At 54.6% G+C, this 13,233-nt stretch overlaps 6 protein-coding genes across 6 annotated transcripts; 4 read left to right on the plus strand and 2 right to left on the minus strand.

The window, feature by feature from the left end:
* Positions 1-728: 728 nt before the first annotated feature.
* Positions 729-1,911, plus strand: BO97DRAFT_348427 (SEC14 family lipid-binding protein; the record flags this gene model as incomplete). The annotated part of the gene is made up of 3 exons (XM_025691885.1): positions 729-946; positions 1,106-1,229; positions 1,306-1,911. 3 exons carry the CDS (start codon positions 729-731, stop codon positions 1,909-1,911), a joined length of 948 nt encoding a protein of 315 aa, XP_025550052.1.
* Positions 1,912-2,464: 553 nt separating this feature from the next.
* On the minus strand, positions 2,465-4,043 carry BO97DRAFT_406670 (uncharacterized protein). Its single transcript, XM_025695461.1, has 2 exons — positions 3,698-4,043; positions 2,465-3,532 (listed from the first exon to the last, which is right to left on the minus strand). Exons 1-2 carry the CDS (start codon positions 3,875-3,877, stop codon positions 2,684-2,686), a joined length of 1,029 nt encoding a protein of 342 aa, XP_025550053.1. The 5' UTR covers positions 3,878-4,043; the 3' UTR covers positions 2,465-2,683.
* Positions 4,044-4,261: 218 nt separating this feature from the next.
* BO97DRAFT_371870 (uncharacterized protein) lies at positions 4,262-6,230 on the plus strand. Its single transcript, XM_025692840.1, has 2 exons — positions 4,262-5,633; positions 5,692-6,230. Exons 1-2 carry the CDS (start codon positions 4,557-4,559, stop codon positions 6,079-6,081), a joined length of 1,467 nt encoding a protein of 488 aa, XP_025550054.1. The 5' UTR covers positions 4,262-4,556; the 3' UTR covers positions 6,082-6,230.
* A 51-nt stretch (positions 6,231-6,281) lies between these two features.
* Positions 6,282-8,964, plus strand: BO97DRAFT_115838 (uncharacterized protein). Its single transcript, XM_025689941.1, has one exon. It carries the CDS (start codon positions 6,510-6,512, stop codon positions 8,814-8,816), a length of 2,307 nt encoding a protein of 768 aa, XP_025550055.1. The 5' UTR covers positions 6,282-6,509; the 3' UTR covers positions 8,817-8,964.
* A 226-nt stretch (positions 8,965-9,190) lies between these two features.
* Positions 9,191-10,603, minus strand: BO97DRAFT_444385 (peptide alpha-N-acetyltransferase MAK3). Its single transcript, XM_025698457.1, has 2 exons — positions 9,978-10,603; positions 9,191-9,823 (listed from the first exon to the last, which is right to left on the minus strand). The coding sequence occupies exons 1-2, from the start codon at positions 10,425-10,427 to the stop codon at positions 9,521-9,523; spliced, it is 753 nt and encodes a 250-aa protein (XP_025550056.1). The 5' UTR covers positions 10,428-10,603; the 3' UTR covers positions 9,191-9,520.
* Positions 10,604-10,886: 283 nt separating this feature from the next.
* Positions 10,887-13,220, plus strand: BO97DRAFT_371878 (phospholipid:diacylglycerol acyltransferase; the record flags this gene model as incomplete). Its single annotated transcript, XM_025692841.1, has 3 exons — positions 10,887-11,237; positions 11,374-12,781; positions 12,900-13,220. 3 exons carry the CDS (start codon positions 10,887-10,889, stop codon positions 13,043-13,045), a joined length of 1,905 nt encoding a protein of 634 aa, XP_025550057.1. The 3' UTR covers positions 13,046-13,220.
* Between the last annotated feature and the right edge of the window lie 13 nt (positions 13,221-13,233).

Raw genomic sequence — 13,233 nt, forward strand, 5'->3', positions numbered from 1 at the left:
TTTGAATGTGATGGACGGGCACACTGGGCCATCAATCGCTGTACTCGTAGTAAGATCTCGGATCGGCCACCGATCGCGAACCAACGGAAGACAGGCCACACCTACGTCACCCAGCAGATCCAGACGGAAATATGGGTATGGAAATGCAAAGGGAAGACAGAGGGGAAACAGCTCCGCTGATCAGAACAGAATGGAGAGTCAAGAGCGGTGCTTGCTAAGGAAGTAAAGACTCGGTGACCGCCTGTTGATGAGGCCTCCCTTATCAGGCAATCAATTTAGGCCGCCAACGCTTTCCTTCTTTCTCCCATGTTGTTTTCCTTTCCTTTTCATTCCTCTTGTTTGATTGCTGATTATAATCTGATCTATCTTCCAAGCAATCAAACGATTTGCACATATTTCTAAATCGGAATCTCTTCTCAATACCCCACCAATAATTTCTCTCATTTGCCCCCTCCCTACTACCCCTTGGACTCTACTTTTTGATCCTCCTCAACCCGCGACGTTCCCGCTTAAAGAGACGGTCCCTCTCTCCCCCACCTCTCCCTCCTCCCCCCCCCCCCCCTGCACCGCCCAATTTATCCTCGCCGCTCCCCTCCCCTTTCCTGCCCTCGACGGAAGTTTAGCCTTTCTTAAACCCGACTTTACGACGCTCCTCCGTTCCACCTACCTCCCTTTCCTCCATTTCTTTCTCCCTCACACCTCTCTCCCCTCCCGCACACAACTTCAATATGGCTACTCCTTCCAAATACGACAACTACGATTTCCCGATCACCGCGCCGGAGGCTCAGCCAGGCCATCCCGGCCACACCACTCCAGAGCAAGATGCTAAGGTGGAACAGCTCCGGAGCGAACTGGAGCAGCTTGGCTACACCGATAGACTGGACACTCTGACCTTGCTGCGCTTTCTGAGAGCTCGGAAGTTTGATGTCGCCGCTGCTAAAGCTATGTACGTGTTCTCTGCTTGTGCCTAGATAGCAATTCCCCGCTCGAAGCGACGGAGACAAGTTTGTCGATGCCTCCAATCGGCATGTCTCGATATTTTCACCCAGACGGCTGGATCTTCCTACCCGATAGGTGCAAACGAGCTAACGTCATCTGTGATCAGGTTCGTCGAGAGTGAGAAGTGGCGGAAAGAATTCGGAACCGACGAGCTTGTCCGCACTTTCGATTACGCGGAAAAGCCCAAGGTCTTCGAATATTACCCTCAATACTACCACAAGACGGACAAGGTATGATCCCGAGATCAAACGAGGTGTTCTCTACGAGGAGATGTACTCGGGCGCTAATGAGTTTGGTATCGTCTAGGATGGTCGGCCCGTCTATATCGAGAAGCTGGGCAAGATTGACCTTAACGCCCTGCACAAGATCACCACCGAAGAACGCATGCTCCAGAATCTCGTGACTGAGTACGAGAAGCTCGCCGATCCCCGGTTGCCCGCCTGCTCGCGCAAGGCCGGCAAGCTCCTGGAAACCTGCTGCACCATCATGGACCTCAAGGGCGTCGGAATCACCAGCGCCCCGTCGGTGTACGGATACCTCTCCCAGGCGTCTGGTATCTCCCAGAACTACTATCCCGAGCGTCTGGGTAAGCTCTATCTGATCAACGCTCCTTGGGGTTTCAGCGGCGTGTTCAGCTTTGTGAAGAAGTTCCTTGACCCCGTCACCGTGAACAAGATCCACATTCTGGGCTCCAACTACAAGAAGGAGCTGTTGGCCCAGGTCCCCATCGAAAACCTCCCCGAAGAATTCGGAGGTACTTGCAAGTGCAGCGGCGGTTGCGAGCTCAGTGACATGGGACCTTGGCAGGAACCCGAGTGGGCCAAGCCTCCCAAGTGGGCTACGCCCAAGGAGGAACAGAATGTGATCAAGAGCGAGGAGCCGGCTGTTGCGGTTCCCCAACCTAGCGCATAGAGCCCTTGTCTTTGTTTTCTTCCCCCTCGATGGGGGTTTCATTTCTTGTCCTCGTTATATTGGATCAATATGGTAAAAGCTTCAGGCACGATTTTGCCAATCTATATCCCTTCTTTTGTTGCTAGAGTTGTTTGGTCTGCTGTTTTTCTTCCCTCTTGTTTTTTTTTTCCGGGCAAGATTCCAATGCGAATGCCCTATCAGTTCCACCTCAAACATTATTCAATATCAGATAACACTGCTTGCAGACTTGATTTCTGTGGGCTTATTACATGGGGATACTGATGGTGGCTCTGGAAGCATGACCTAGTTAGTTGCTTTTCCTGCTCGTCTCATCATCTCATTTCTTTTGTCGTCTCTTGGGCTTAGATTTCAACACTTTCCAAGCGTGTCGGGGTGCATTTTATGGATCGGTGTGCAGGTGAGGAGCAATGCCACATTGGACGATACAAGTCTTATACGTGGGGGTTGGATAGAGATACGTAGATTTGGAGTACATAAGACATTCGCAGCATTTATACGACCAGCGTTGCAAGCAGGCAATAGCTATGTATCTTCCATTCCAATTCACAAAATCCGCAAACCCAATAAGAAAAGTTGACTATCCAGTACCGTTAACACAATGCACCTAAACCAATCTGGTATCATCCCAAGCCTACCTAGGCCACCGACGCCAATCCAATCCCGATGATGAAGAAAGTTCGACAATAATGAAATGAGAGATGCGAATAAAAGGTCAATCGAGACATCCAGAGACGCGACTGATTGTAGTCCATTATTTCTTCGTTTTCTTTTCCACAACCTCGACCGCCCGACCAGCGCGCTCGGCCTTTCCCACCGTCGACGCCAGAGCGTTCCCGTCTGCGCCCTCAGCGTCTGATGTCGCGGCCTGCCCTGCCAGAGCTTCACCCTGTAGCCGAAGCAGCGTGCGCAGGGCATCCTCGTAGACCTCGGCCATCTCCCCGCTGCGCCAGCGCTCCGCCTCATGCTCTGTGCCCAGCGGAAGCTGCAGCTTTGCGCGCCGCCGCGCCAATCGAGCCGACCTTCTTGTTTTGGTGGTAGTTGTTGCTCCAACCTCAGCATCTCCATGTGCATCAACCATCTCCGTATCCCCGACTGCCACACCATCCGGATTCGCAGCTGCAGTCGTTGTTCCGTTCTCCGTGCCCGTCATCTCCTGATCCTGATTCTGATTCTCCCCTGCTGCTCCATCTTCATTTTGATTACCAACAGTAGCAGCAGCAGCAGCAGCAGCAGCAGATTCCTGAGTATTTGACCCCTCACTCTCCACCTTCAACTCATCCTCCTGTCCCTCCCCCTCTCGCCCCTCAATCTCAAGATCCAAAGCCTCTTCCTCCGCAATAACCCGCCTCAGCTGCTCCGCATACGCTCGCGCCGCCCGTCCAGGCGCATCCCGCCGCAACTGCGCCACCGTCGTCGTCAACGACTCCAGCTGCGCATACAACGAGGTCACTCGCGCCGCCAACTTGGCATCATACGCCTCGTACTCGACCTGCTCCGAGGGCGCGGTGAACGATGCCGGGAACGGGAATTCTTTCGACGAGGAATCCAGTCCGTTGATTGTGATCGAGGACGATGCGCTTGTGAAGGTGCGGAGGATGTACTTTTCGTTTTGGTTCCCCGGGGTTTGTGTTAGTTTCTTTCTTTTTCTTTTGTTTCTCGTGATGAAAAGGAAGGGAGGGGGCTGGTGTTGGGTTTGGTTTGGTTTGGTTTGGTTGGTTCAATTATGGGGATATAAAGGGCAGGGCAAGGAAGGTCAGAAGCGTACCTCGTCTACTAGTTCTCGGACTCGTTCGCGCATCGGATCTGGTCCGTCGGTTGTTGGGTTGGCGGATGGCGGCAGGTGGAGGTCCAGCTTTTGGCGGCTGAGCGCGACTGTGTTGCCGTATAGGTAGGTCAGGTCCGCTGGGGATTGGAGTTCGATTTTGCGGTGGTGCGTGTCGTTCATTTTCCCGGAGGAAGGGGGGGTTCTCTTCGAGGGGTTTTGGGAGTGGGTGCGTATCTCTTGTGAGGGAGAGAATGCAGTGTGCGCTTGTGGGAGGTGGTTTACTTGAGACCAGGAGGCCGGGAGCGTTTGTTGGGTTATTGTTTTGGTTTATCTTGGAGGGATGGAGTGATGCCGGAGATACGACGGATACACGCTGCGGGCGATAGAAGCCATTGTTTATTGGTGCCTTAAGCTTCAGGCATGAACAAAGAGAGAGGAGGGGTTGGTAGCCTCAGGCTGCGGCCAGGCAACAGCAGCAAAATTTTAGTGCCGATCGGCCCCCCACAACGATGTCATCGATCAGTGAGTGAGGAACTTGGCTTGGTTTCACTTAAAACATTACCACTCAAGAACTACTCCTATCTCTCCAGAATGTGGTCGTCGATCCTCCTGCATTTCACTCCTCTCCCCTCTGGCCTTATGGGAAGATACCCCATTCTTTAAAAACTCTTTATCATTATATACAAGCCTGAGCTTGAATCTGGGGTTGGCCCCTTGCTGTACTGCTGAACTTCAGCTCCACCTAAATTTCCCTTTTTGTTCTATCAATTCCAGGTGCAACCAGTCATACTGCTGCAATGAGATCAACGCTGGGCCGTGATTATCTGAGCTAATATCTTCTAAACCCAACCGCCGAACAATGGAAAACACTATCAAGATCAGCCTCGTCGACAAGACTGCTCCCCGTCGCCCATCCGAGGATGCGCTGGCGCAAACGCACACCGCAACGGACCTCTCCCGAAACATCTCGCGGAAGTTCACCCGCGCCTCGATCCGGAGCGAGCTCGCCAAGCGCAAATACGCCAAATGGCAGCCCGAACGCCTCGGTCTCACTGACGACGATGACAATTCCGACCGCCGCGCCTCGGAAGGGCGGGATCTGTTCACAAGCGAGACCAGAACCGACACCCAGGCCGGCGAGAGTCGCTTGACGACGGGCCCTTCGTCGCAATCCTCCCCGGAGGACCAGCCGGGTGTTGAGTCGGCGGATTTCGACCCGGGCGCCCGTAACACCACCCTCGAGGATGACGATCATCAGGGTCACAACCACCCAAAGCTCACGGGGCTGAAGCCGGGCACCGAGCTGGACATCGTCTACGAGAACCAGCGCGGCTGGTTCTTCTTCGGCATCCCGCTTTACTCGCACAGCTCCCTGCTCAACTTCGACCCGGCCGCCTGGACGACCCCCGACGGGCGGGACAGTGCCGTCAACATCACGAACGCCCAGCTGCCGGACCCCAGCTGGGAATGGGTCTGGAAGACGTGGTATGTGGACATGTCGGGCGACGTCGATGATCAGGGGTGGCAGTACTCGTTCTCGTTCGGCTCCTCGGCCTGGCATGGCTCCCACCCCTGGTATCATTCGTACGTGCGCAGGCGACGGTGGGTTCGGCTCCGGGTCAAGCGCGTGTCGGAGCGCAGCCGTCGTGGCCGCACGGGTATCGAAGTGGCTCATATGCTCAACGAGGATTACTTTACGATTCATTCCGGTAAGGCGAAGACGAGGGCGTCCAGCGTGGATGGTAGGTCGCGCGTGACGTCCGGGTACCTCAGTCGGGCCGCCACGAAGGTAGAGGAGGCGCCCGTGGAGGAGATCGCCAATATCCCTGCGTTGATGCATGCGTTGCGAGTGGCCAGAGTGGACCGGGAGAAGATGGACGCCCTAGAGCAGTTCTTGCAGGAGGGCGGCGACGAGCTCTTCTACTTGGATGGAAAGGTGAGTTCTGACCTACTTTACTTCTGCTTTCCAGTGTACTGACTTCAGTCGATGACAGATACCGGAGATCATGTCTATGTTTGTCTTTCAAGCTTCTCGCTGGCAATACTTCACCCGCTTGTCCGACGTTGCCGAGGATTTGTCCCGGGAGACCTCCGAGGCGACTGGGAAGGAGGCTGCAGAGCTGCAGCGCAAGCGCGATCATCTCCAGAAAGCTGCGGAGGTTGCACGGCGTCACCTCACGGGACCTGAAGTGCTCCATGCCGATGATCGGCACCTCGAGGCGGATATGTTGGACTTGACTCCAGCCCAAAAGAAGGGTGGTCTATTGGCAAAGTACTCAGGAAAGGCCTCGTTCCGTCCCATGGATGATGGTGGAGAGATCAAGGGAATTCCCCAAGCAGCCGAGGTTGGCCGCGAAGGCCATATTTACCAGTATACCTCTTAGTGGCTTGGTCTTTGTTTGCATGGGTAGCATGGTGTCCTTTTGGGAGTCAATATCTTGGATTAGCTGGGTGTTCACGGCGCATGATTGTGTTATTCTTATTTTGATTTGACTGTTATATTATCAATGTCCCAGTATCAACTGTTCGAGAGAAACCTGAACCTCAATTGTCTGTCCATCTCCCTTTGTTTGTAAGTGGTCTCCCTCGGGGTGATTGCGGAGAGTGAGTGTGGGTGACGGGCATAAAACCTCGGACGAGCGCTGACCGCCTTAGCCGACAAAACATTTTTGAAAGTACCGCAGCGGAGCGGCCACCGGAGCTTTGATCTTGCCTTTCACCTTACTATTGCAAAACAGCTACTTGAATTTCTCCCACCCCCTGTTCTCCCGCTCCCCTTCTTGCCCAGGGTCATCCCCTCGGGTCCTCTTCAATGCTCTCACGCAGTCGCCCGTATCTCACAAGGCGCAGAATTTCTGCCGCCCTGGAGCACGTCGCGACTGCCCCCGATGAGCCACTCCTCTTCCTCTACCCTTCCTGGTTTACCTCTATACTCACGCATCGGAGATCTTTCTCGGCTACGAATCCTGCTCCTAATCCCCTGAGACAACGCTCGCGTCCTGGCAAGCGTGGACCAAACGCGCCTCGACTACCCCCAGGGCCCTCGACTGGCAATTCGTCTAGACAACTATCCGCTTCTTCCCCTACCGCCGCCGCAAGACATACTTCGAAGAAAACTGCCACAGAGACTACAGCTGAGCCTCAAGCTGCGCGGCGGCCATCCTCCCATCGACCAAGGCCCGATGGCTCCTCGAAGTGGGAGGGGTCCCAGCTGAGAGGCCTCATCGCGTTACCGTCGACCTCGCCCCGCGATAAAAAGAAGCTTTTGCACCGATATATAAAGCCTCGCACCGATGTTTCGGAGAGACAAAAGGAAAGAAAAGAGCAGGGTGCTGTTTTCGAGAGGTTACTCAGGATGGATCGGGTAATGCCGGCAACTGTTCCGCTGAAGCCCGACCAGCTCGAGGTACATGTGCGCGAGGACACGATTGCAGCGGTCGCCGGCATGGTGTCCAAGGGCGAGAACATCTTCTACCGTTATGTGTATCACGGGTGCAGGGTACACGTTCTGCCGCCGTCGGAGAGCGTCGGGTTGTATCGCCGGGTGATTCTGGAGGGGACGGCGGCGTCTGTGGAGGATGTCAAAAATGAACTTCTCGAGACCAGAACGTTACAAGACGAATCGGATCCGGTTGTCGACATGCCTAAGCCATCGGTTCCTATTTACCCTTCCGTCGATAGACGCAAACACAAAGATATCCCCTTAATTCGCGGCGCCTGGGATATGCGCCAAAGGATCACTGAGTTCACGGTGGAACAGATTGCACAGCAGGGAGAGCTTATAGCCTCTGTGAGGGACTTTACCCATCATGTGGAGGACCTCATAACGGCTCGACCCAAATCCAGGGCAAAACCGGCTCAGCACGCTGCGGATGTGGCTGATGCTCTCGAGGAGCTTTTTCTGAAAAGCGCCTCCCGGAAGTTCATGTCCACCGCCGCATTGAGCCAAGCTCTGTCATTTTTGGTACGATGCAAGCAATACTGGATCGCACTTAGTATTTTCCACAACACCAGACATGTTGCGACTGTGGAAACCTTTAACATCATGCTCAAGTCAACGGCCCTCGAGCAAAACCCGAAGCGGTTCCGGCAAAGCCTGCATGTTATGGAAAAACTGGGCATCCGCCCCGATGTGGAGACCTGGCTTGCGTTTGCTGATACTTTTATTTACCCCGCCGCGAAGATGGCAGTAGTGAAAAGTCTACGACAGCGGGGGATGTTAAAAGAAACAACGCGTGCGCGGACAGCGTTACGACTGGTGGTCCACGAACTGTTGGTGGATCATCTTCAAGACGGCGGAGACATGGATTCTTTCCTGCAAATGATAGCCAGGGACTATGACAGCGCGTGGTGGAGCCCGAGCTTGGTCAATCAGATGATGTGCGCCATCATACACGCGAAGAACTGGAAGGCTAGAGACCAACTGTTCAGGTTCTGCAGGCAGAATGGAATACATATTGAGCCTTACACTTTCCTTCTCCTTGTGGGTTCATGCAACAAGGGTAATATCATCCAGGCTTTGCGATACTTGTACCAGACCATGGATGATCCGATGAGAGATCTTGATATGTCTGGGTGGACGCGACTTTTTCTGCACGCATGGCACGGCGGATACTACAACATCTGCCGTGTCCTATGGCGGTATGCCTGCATGAGAGGACATGTAAGCCGTCGGATTACCGACAAGGTCTATGAATCCCTGTTGCACGAAGCTGGCCCGGAGACGACCTTCCGCAAGGCCATCGCGGCGAGGGTCATCCTTGGCATTGATCTGGGGCCGTCCAGACCCGCCCAAGCCGCAAAGAGCGTTGGATTCCGGGGACTACCAGCTGAATATGCTCAAGACCCCATGAAGTACTTGTGCGTCAAGGTTGACCCTCAGGGGCGTAACAGCCAGCTCAGCGTAAGCGAAGCGATTATGCTGCGCGATCAACGAGTTGCGCAATCTTACAAGCCTCACATACCATTACATACGATGCTCGAGGCGGCGGCTATCGTGGATCTTGAATGGAAGGCATTGGCTCGCAAGGCTCCTCTGGACCTTGGATGGATGCAAGACCACATCATTTCGGTCGAGGTGCTCCCCAAGACCAACAAGAAGAAGCAGCAGTGGCGATAGGAGGAGCTTCGTGACTCCCGGCCAGTGCTGCATCCTTCTGTGGAATTCTGTTTTCTGAGCCGCCTTCTGCGGTTGCGATGACCTTGAGCCGGTCGATATGCTTCGTATCTTGAGGATACGCAGTACGGTGCTAGCTTGATGCCTGTATCAATATTTCCCTCTTCCTCCTCCCTTACGAATACCTGTCCTGTTATCATACCCCTTCCTCCCAGACCTCCTCACTCACCTTCTCTTGCTTGGCCTTTAGCGACCATGTATATATGCACTTCACTGTACAGATTAGCGACACCGTTGCCATTATAATCGGAAATAGAAATAGATATAGAGACACAGACGGAGAAAGCCAAGACCATGCACATTCCAAACTAAGCCTTGGGTAGTCATATTGAAATGAAGATCAGATCTAATAACAAAGCGCAATCCAGATCCCACTGATGCTGCAAGATTGCTGTAGGCCCCTCTTCCCTCTCTACCGCCCATTAACAACCGATATTCAAGCAAAGCACATCACTCATTCATCACATACATACAAATAATCATTAGTCAGTCATGGGGAAATAGAAAGGTAGGTCGTTCTAATATGTCCAATATGGAGGTTTCCAAAAGGAAAGCGAGGGGACAAGAGATCCTTCCCTACCACCTCAACTGATGGCCGCTTCTTCCATCCCCATCTGTATTCTTTCTATTTCCTTTTCGGATTCGCGTCACCACCCTCCACTACCATTCTCATGTAGCAAGGCCGGTTCCGGCGCCGCCAGCGCGCCCGTCATCTCCGCCACACCGTAAGGATCGCCGCCGGATGGAAGGGGCGCAACACCGGCAGCGTAATAAGGATCCAGCGCCCCGGCGGTGCGCATCGATCCCACGCCTTCCTTGAGGTATAGCACGAGCCGATAGGCGGAGTTGCCGTTCAGATAGTACCGATGTAGCCGCTTGCTGCGCAGGAACCCCAGCCGTTCATAGAGTTTTATGGCTGCTGTATTCGTGATTTCGGTTTCGAGGACGATCTGTGGATGCGGGGATGTGTTAGTTTCTTTCTTTCTTTCTTTATTTCTTTCTTTCTTCCTTCCTCTTCCTCCTTTGTTTCCTTGTGTAAATTGAAAGACCGCAGTCCACAGAGCTTTAAAAGAGGGCAAGCGGTGGAGAAGGGAACAAACAAACCTCATCCGCATCCCGCTCAATCATCGCATCGATCGCCATCCGCGCAAGCTTGGTCGCGATGCCGCGGCCCCGGTACTCCTCCTTCACGGCCAGCATGGCGATGTACCCGCGCAGAGGCCCGCCGCGGTGGGGCTCCAGCTTCGAGACCACGACACCGACCATGCGCGGGGTAGCTTCTTCTGGGGACGTGTGGTCATCGTCCATCGCCATGAAGCACAGCTCCCCCCATTGGTATAGGAAGTATCGGTACACGTAGATGCTGTAGGGCTCCGACAGGTCTTTCGAGATTAGTTGCCGCATCGCGGGGACGTATTCGTCTTCGCGGGCGCCATCGTAGCGGACGTAGCGGAGGGGGGTATTTGTTAGGTTTGGGGTGGTGGTGCTTGTTGTTGTTGGTGGTGTTGTCGTTGTGGTGGAGGAGGATGCGGGGGGTGGAGGATTGGGGTTCATTGGAGCGGTGGATGATGGGGTGGCATTGAATTGATCGGAGGTTGGAATATGCGTCAGGATTTCCCTGCCAGAATGAGATACTGTGTGATTGTGTGTGTGTAATTGATTGAATGTGTTTCCTTTAGAGGAGAAGGAGAAATGAGATTGCAAAAGAGCCAGCCGAAAAGCAATCGGGATGACGTCCGACTTCTTGTTAGTTTTCCCGCGCGGCGGGCTTTTTTTGTTTCCCTCCCAAACATGTGATTTTACATCCTTTTTCCCCTGGGGGTTCGTTTGGCTTGCTTTGACCGCAGGCTTTCGCACTTTCTCCTCTTTTTTTTTTCTACCCAATTTTGTTGTTAGCTTTTGGTCCTGGTTATCCTTGTTACTCTTCTGTCGATGTCATTGCTGCTGTCCTGACCGGGAGAGACTTCTAATTGCAAGGAGAGCTGAATCTACCTGGTTTCATCTGGCGGTGATATGCTCCGCCGTCGCCTGGGCAAAGACGAGGACCACGACGACGAGATCCGGCCTGCCTCCGACTCGTCGTCCCCCAACCACTCCAACAAGTCCGGTGCCGACTCGCTGGCGCCTGCTGCGTCTGCCCGTCCTGTTCAATCCAAACGATCCGAGTCCTTTATTCACAAGCCGCGCAGTAAACGGCGCAATGGCTTGATCTTCGCTTTAGGCGGCCTCTTCGGGGTCTTAATCGCCGTGCTGTTCGCCAACCAGCAGGATGTGATCAGTCTGGACAGTCTGATGGACTTCAACATCGAGTCCTTGATGGATGTCATGCCGCATGGATTCTTAAACGATGCGAGGGAATTCACGGTACGTTACTTCTTTTCCATTCCGGGATCCCCGGTCGGGGGATATTAGGCAGACAAAAGTAAGCCTGCCCGCTTGCCCGTGGATGCATGCAGTGGAGGGGTATGAGTGATGGATACTGACTGCATCGCATTTCTAGCAACATGAGCGCGACACAGTGAACTACGACCCGTTCGCCGTCGGACTACATCTGCAAGCGCAAGGTTTCCAAGCGAAACATCCGATGGTCATGATCCCTGGCGTGATCTCGACCGGGTTAGAAAGTTGGGGCACCGAGCCGGCGTCCCGGCAGTACTTCCGCAAGCGACTCTGGGGCAGTTGGAGCATGATGCGGGCTCTAGTGCTTGACAAGGCGGGATGGAAGAACCATGTCATGCTGGACAAGGAGACGGGGCTCGACCCCCCGGGGATCAAATTGCGGGCGGCGCAGGGCTTCGATGCCACGGATTTCTTCATCACGGGCTACTGGATCTGGAACAAGATCCTCGAGAACCTCGCGACCATCGGCTACGATCCCACCAACGCCTTCACAGCGGCCTATGACTGGCGGCTGTCGTACCCGAACATGGAGGTCCGCGACCAGTACTTCAGCCGCCTGAAGTCGTACATCGAGACCGCCGTACAGGTCAAGGGCGAGAAGGTCACCCTCGCCTCCCACAGTATGGGCTCGCAGGTCGTGCTCTACTTCTTCAAATGGGTGGAGAACCCTGAGCACGGCAAGGGCGGATCGGACTGGGTCAACCGGCACGTCGCCAACTGGATCAACATCAGCGGCTGCATGCTCGGCGCCGTCAAGGGACTTACGGCCGTGCTGTCCGGCGAGATGCGCGACACCGCGCAGCTGAACGCCTTCGCCGTCTACGGGCTGGAGAAGTTCCTGTCGAAGGAGGAGCGCGCCGAGATCTTCCGCGCCATGCCGGGCATCTCCAGCATGCTGCCCAAGGGCGGCGAAGCCGTCTGGGGCAACTCGACCTGGGCGCCCGACGACCAGCCGTTCCAGAACCTGACCTTCGGCAACCTGCTCAATTTCCGCGAGAGCGGCACCAGCCGCATCATCAAGAACATGACCATCACCGAGAGTCTGAATTACCTCCTCGACGAGGGCGAGGACTGGTACCGGCACCAGGTGCTGGCCAGCTACTCGCACGGGGTCGCCCACACGGCGCGCGAGGTCGAGGCCAACGAGCACAACCCGCGCACCTGGCTGAACCCGCTCGAGGCCCGCCTGCCGCTCGCCCCGGACATGAAGATCTACTGCTTCTACGGCGTCGGCAAACCCACCGAGCGCAGCTACTTCTACCAGGAGGAGCGCGACCCCCTCGTCAACCTTAACGTCAGCATTGACACCACCGTCACCAACAACGACGGCGTCGACCACGGCGTCCACATGGGCGAGGGCGACGGCACCGTCAACTTGCTGAGTACGGGCTACATGTGCGCCAAGGGCTGGCATATCAAACGCTACAACCCCGCCGGCGTCAAGATCAAGGTCTTCGAGATGCCCCATGAGCCCGACCGTTTCTCGCCCAGAGGCGGGCCTAATACTGGTTCGTCCTATTCTTTCTCCTTCCCTATCCATCAGCCAGACACACAAACCCAACCCCTCTCTCCCTTCCCAAACGAACACCCCTCCTCCCCCTTGAACAAAACTAAAAGAAAAGATAGGAGACCACGTCGACATCCTCGGGCGCGCCTCGCTCAACGATCTGATCCTCCGCGTCGCCAGCGGCCAAGGCGACCACATCGAAGAAACCTTCGTCTCTCGAATCCGGGAATACGCCGACCGAGTCCAAATCTTTGATGACGAATGAAGAACAACAACACCTAACCCCCACAAGAAAAAGAAATAGACTCCACTTTATGTCCTTGATGCCGTATATGCTACCGTTTACCTCTCTCTCTCTCTCTCTCTCTCTCTCTCTTCCTCTTTTCGCTATTCTATAGAAAGAACAAGAGAAGAAATAAAGCCTCATGATTGAAAGAGATACGAATACCGCTT

Source organism: Aspergillus homomorphus (assembly GCF_003184865.1).
Source record: "Aspergillus homomorphus CBS 101889 unplaced genomic scaffold BO97scaffold_26, whole genome shotgun sequence".
Lineage (NCBI taxonomy): Eukaryota > Fungi > Ascomycota > Eurotiomycetes > Eurotiales > Aspergillaceae > Aspergillus > Aspergillus homomorphus.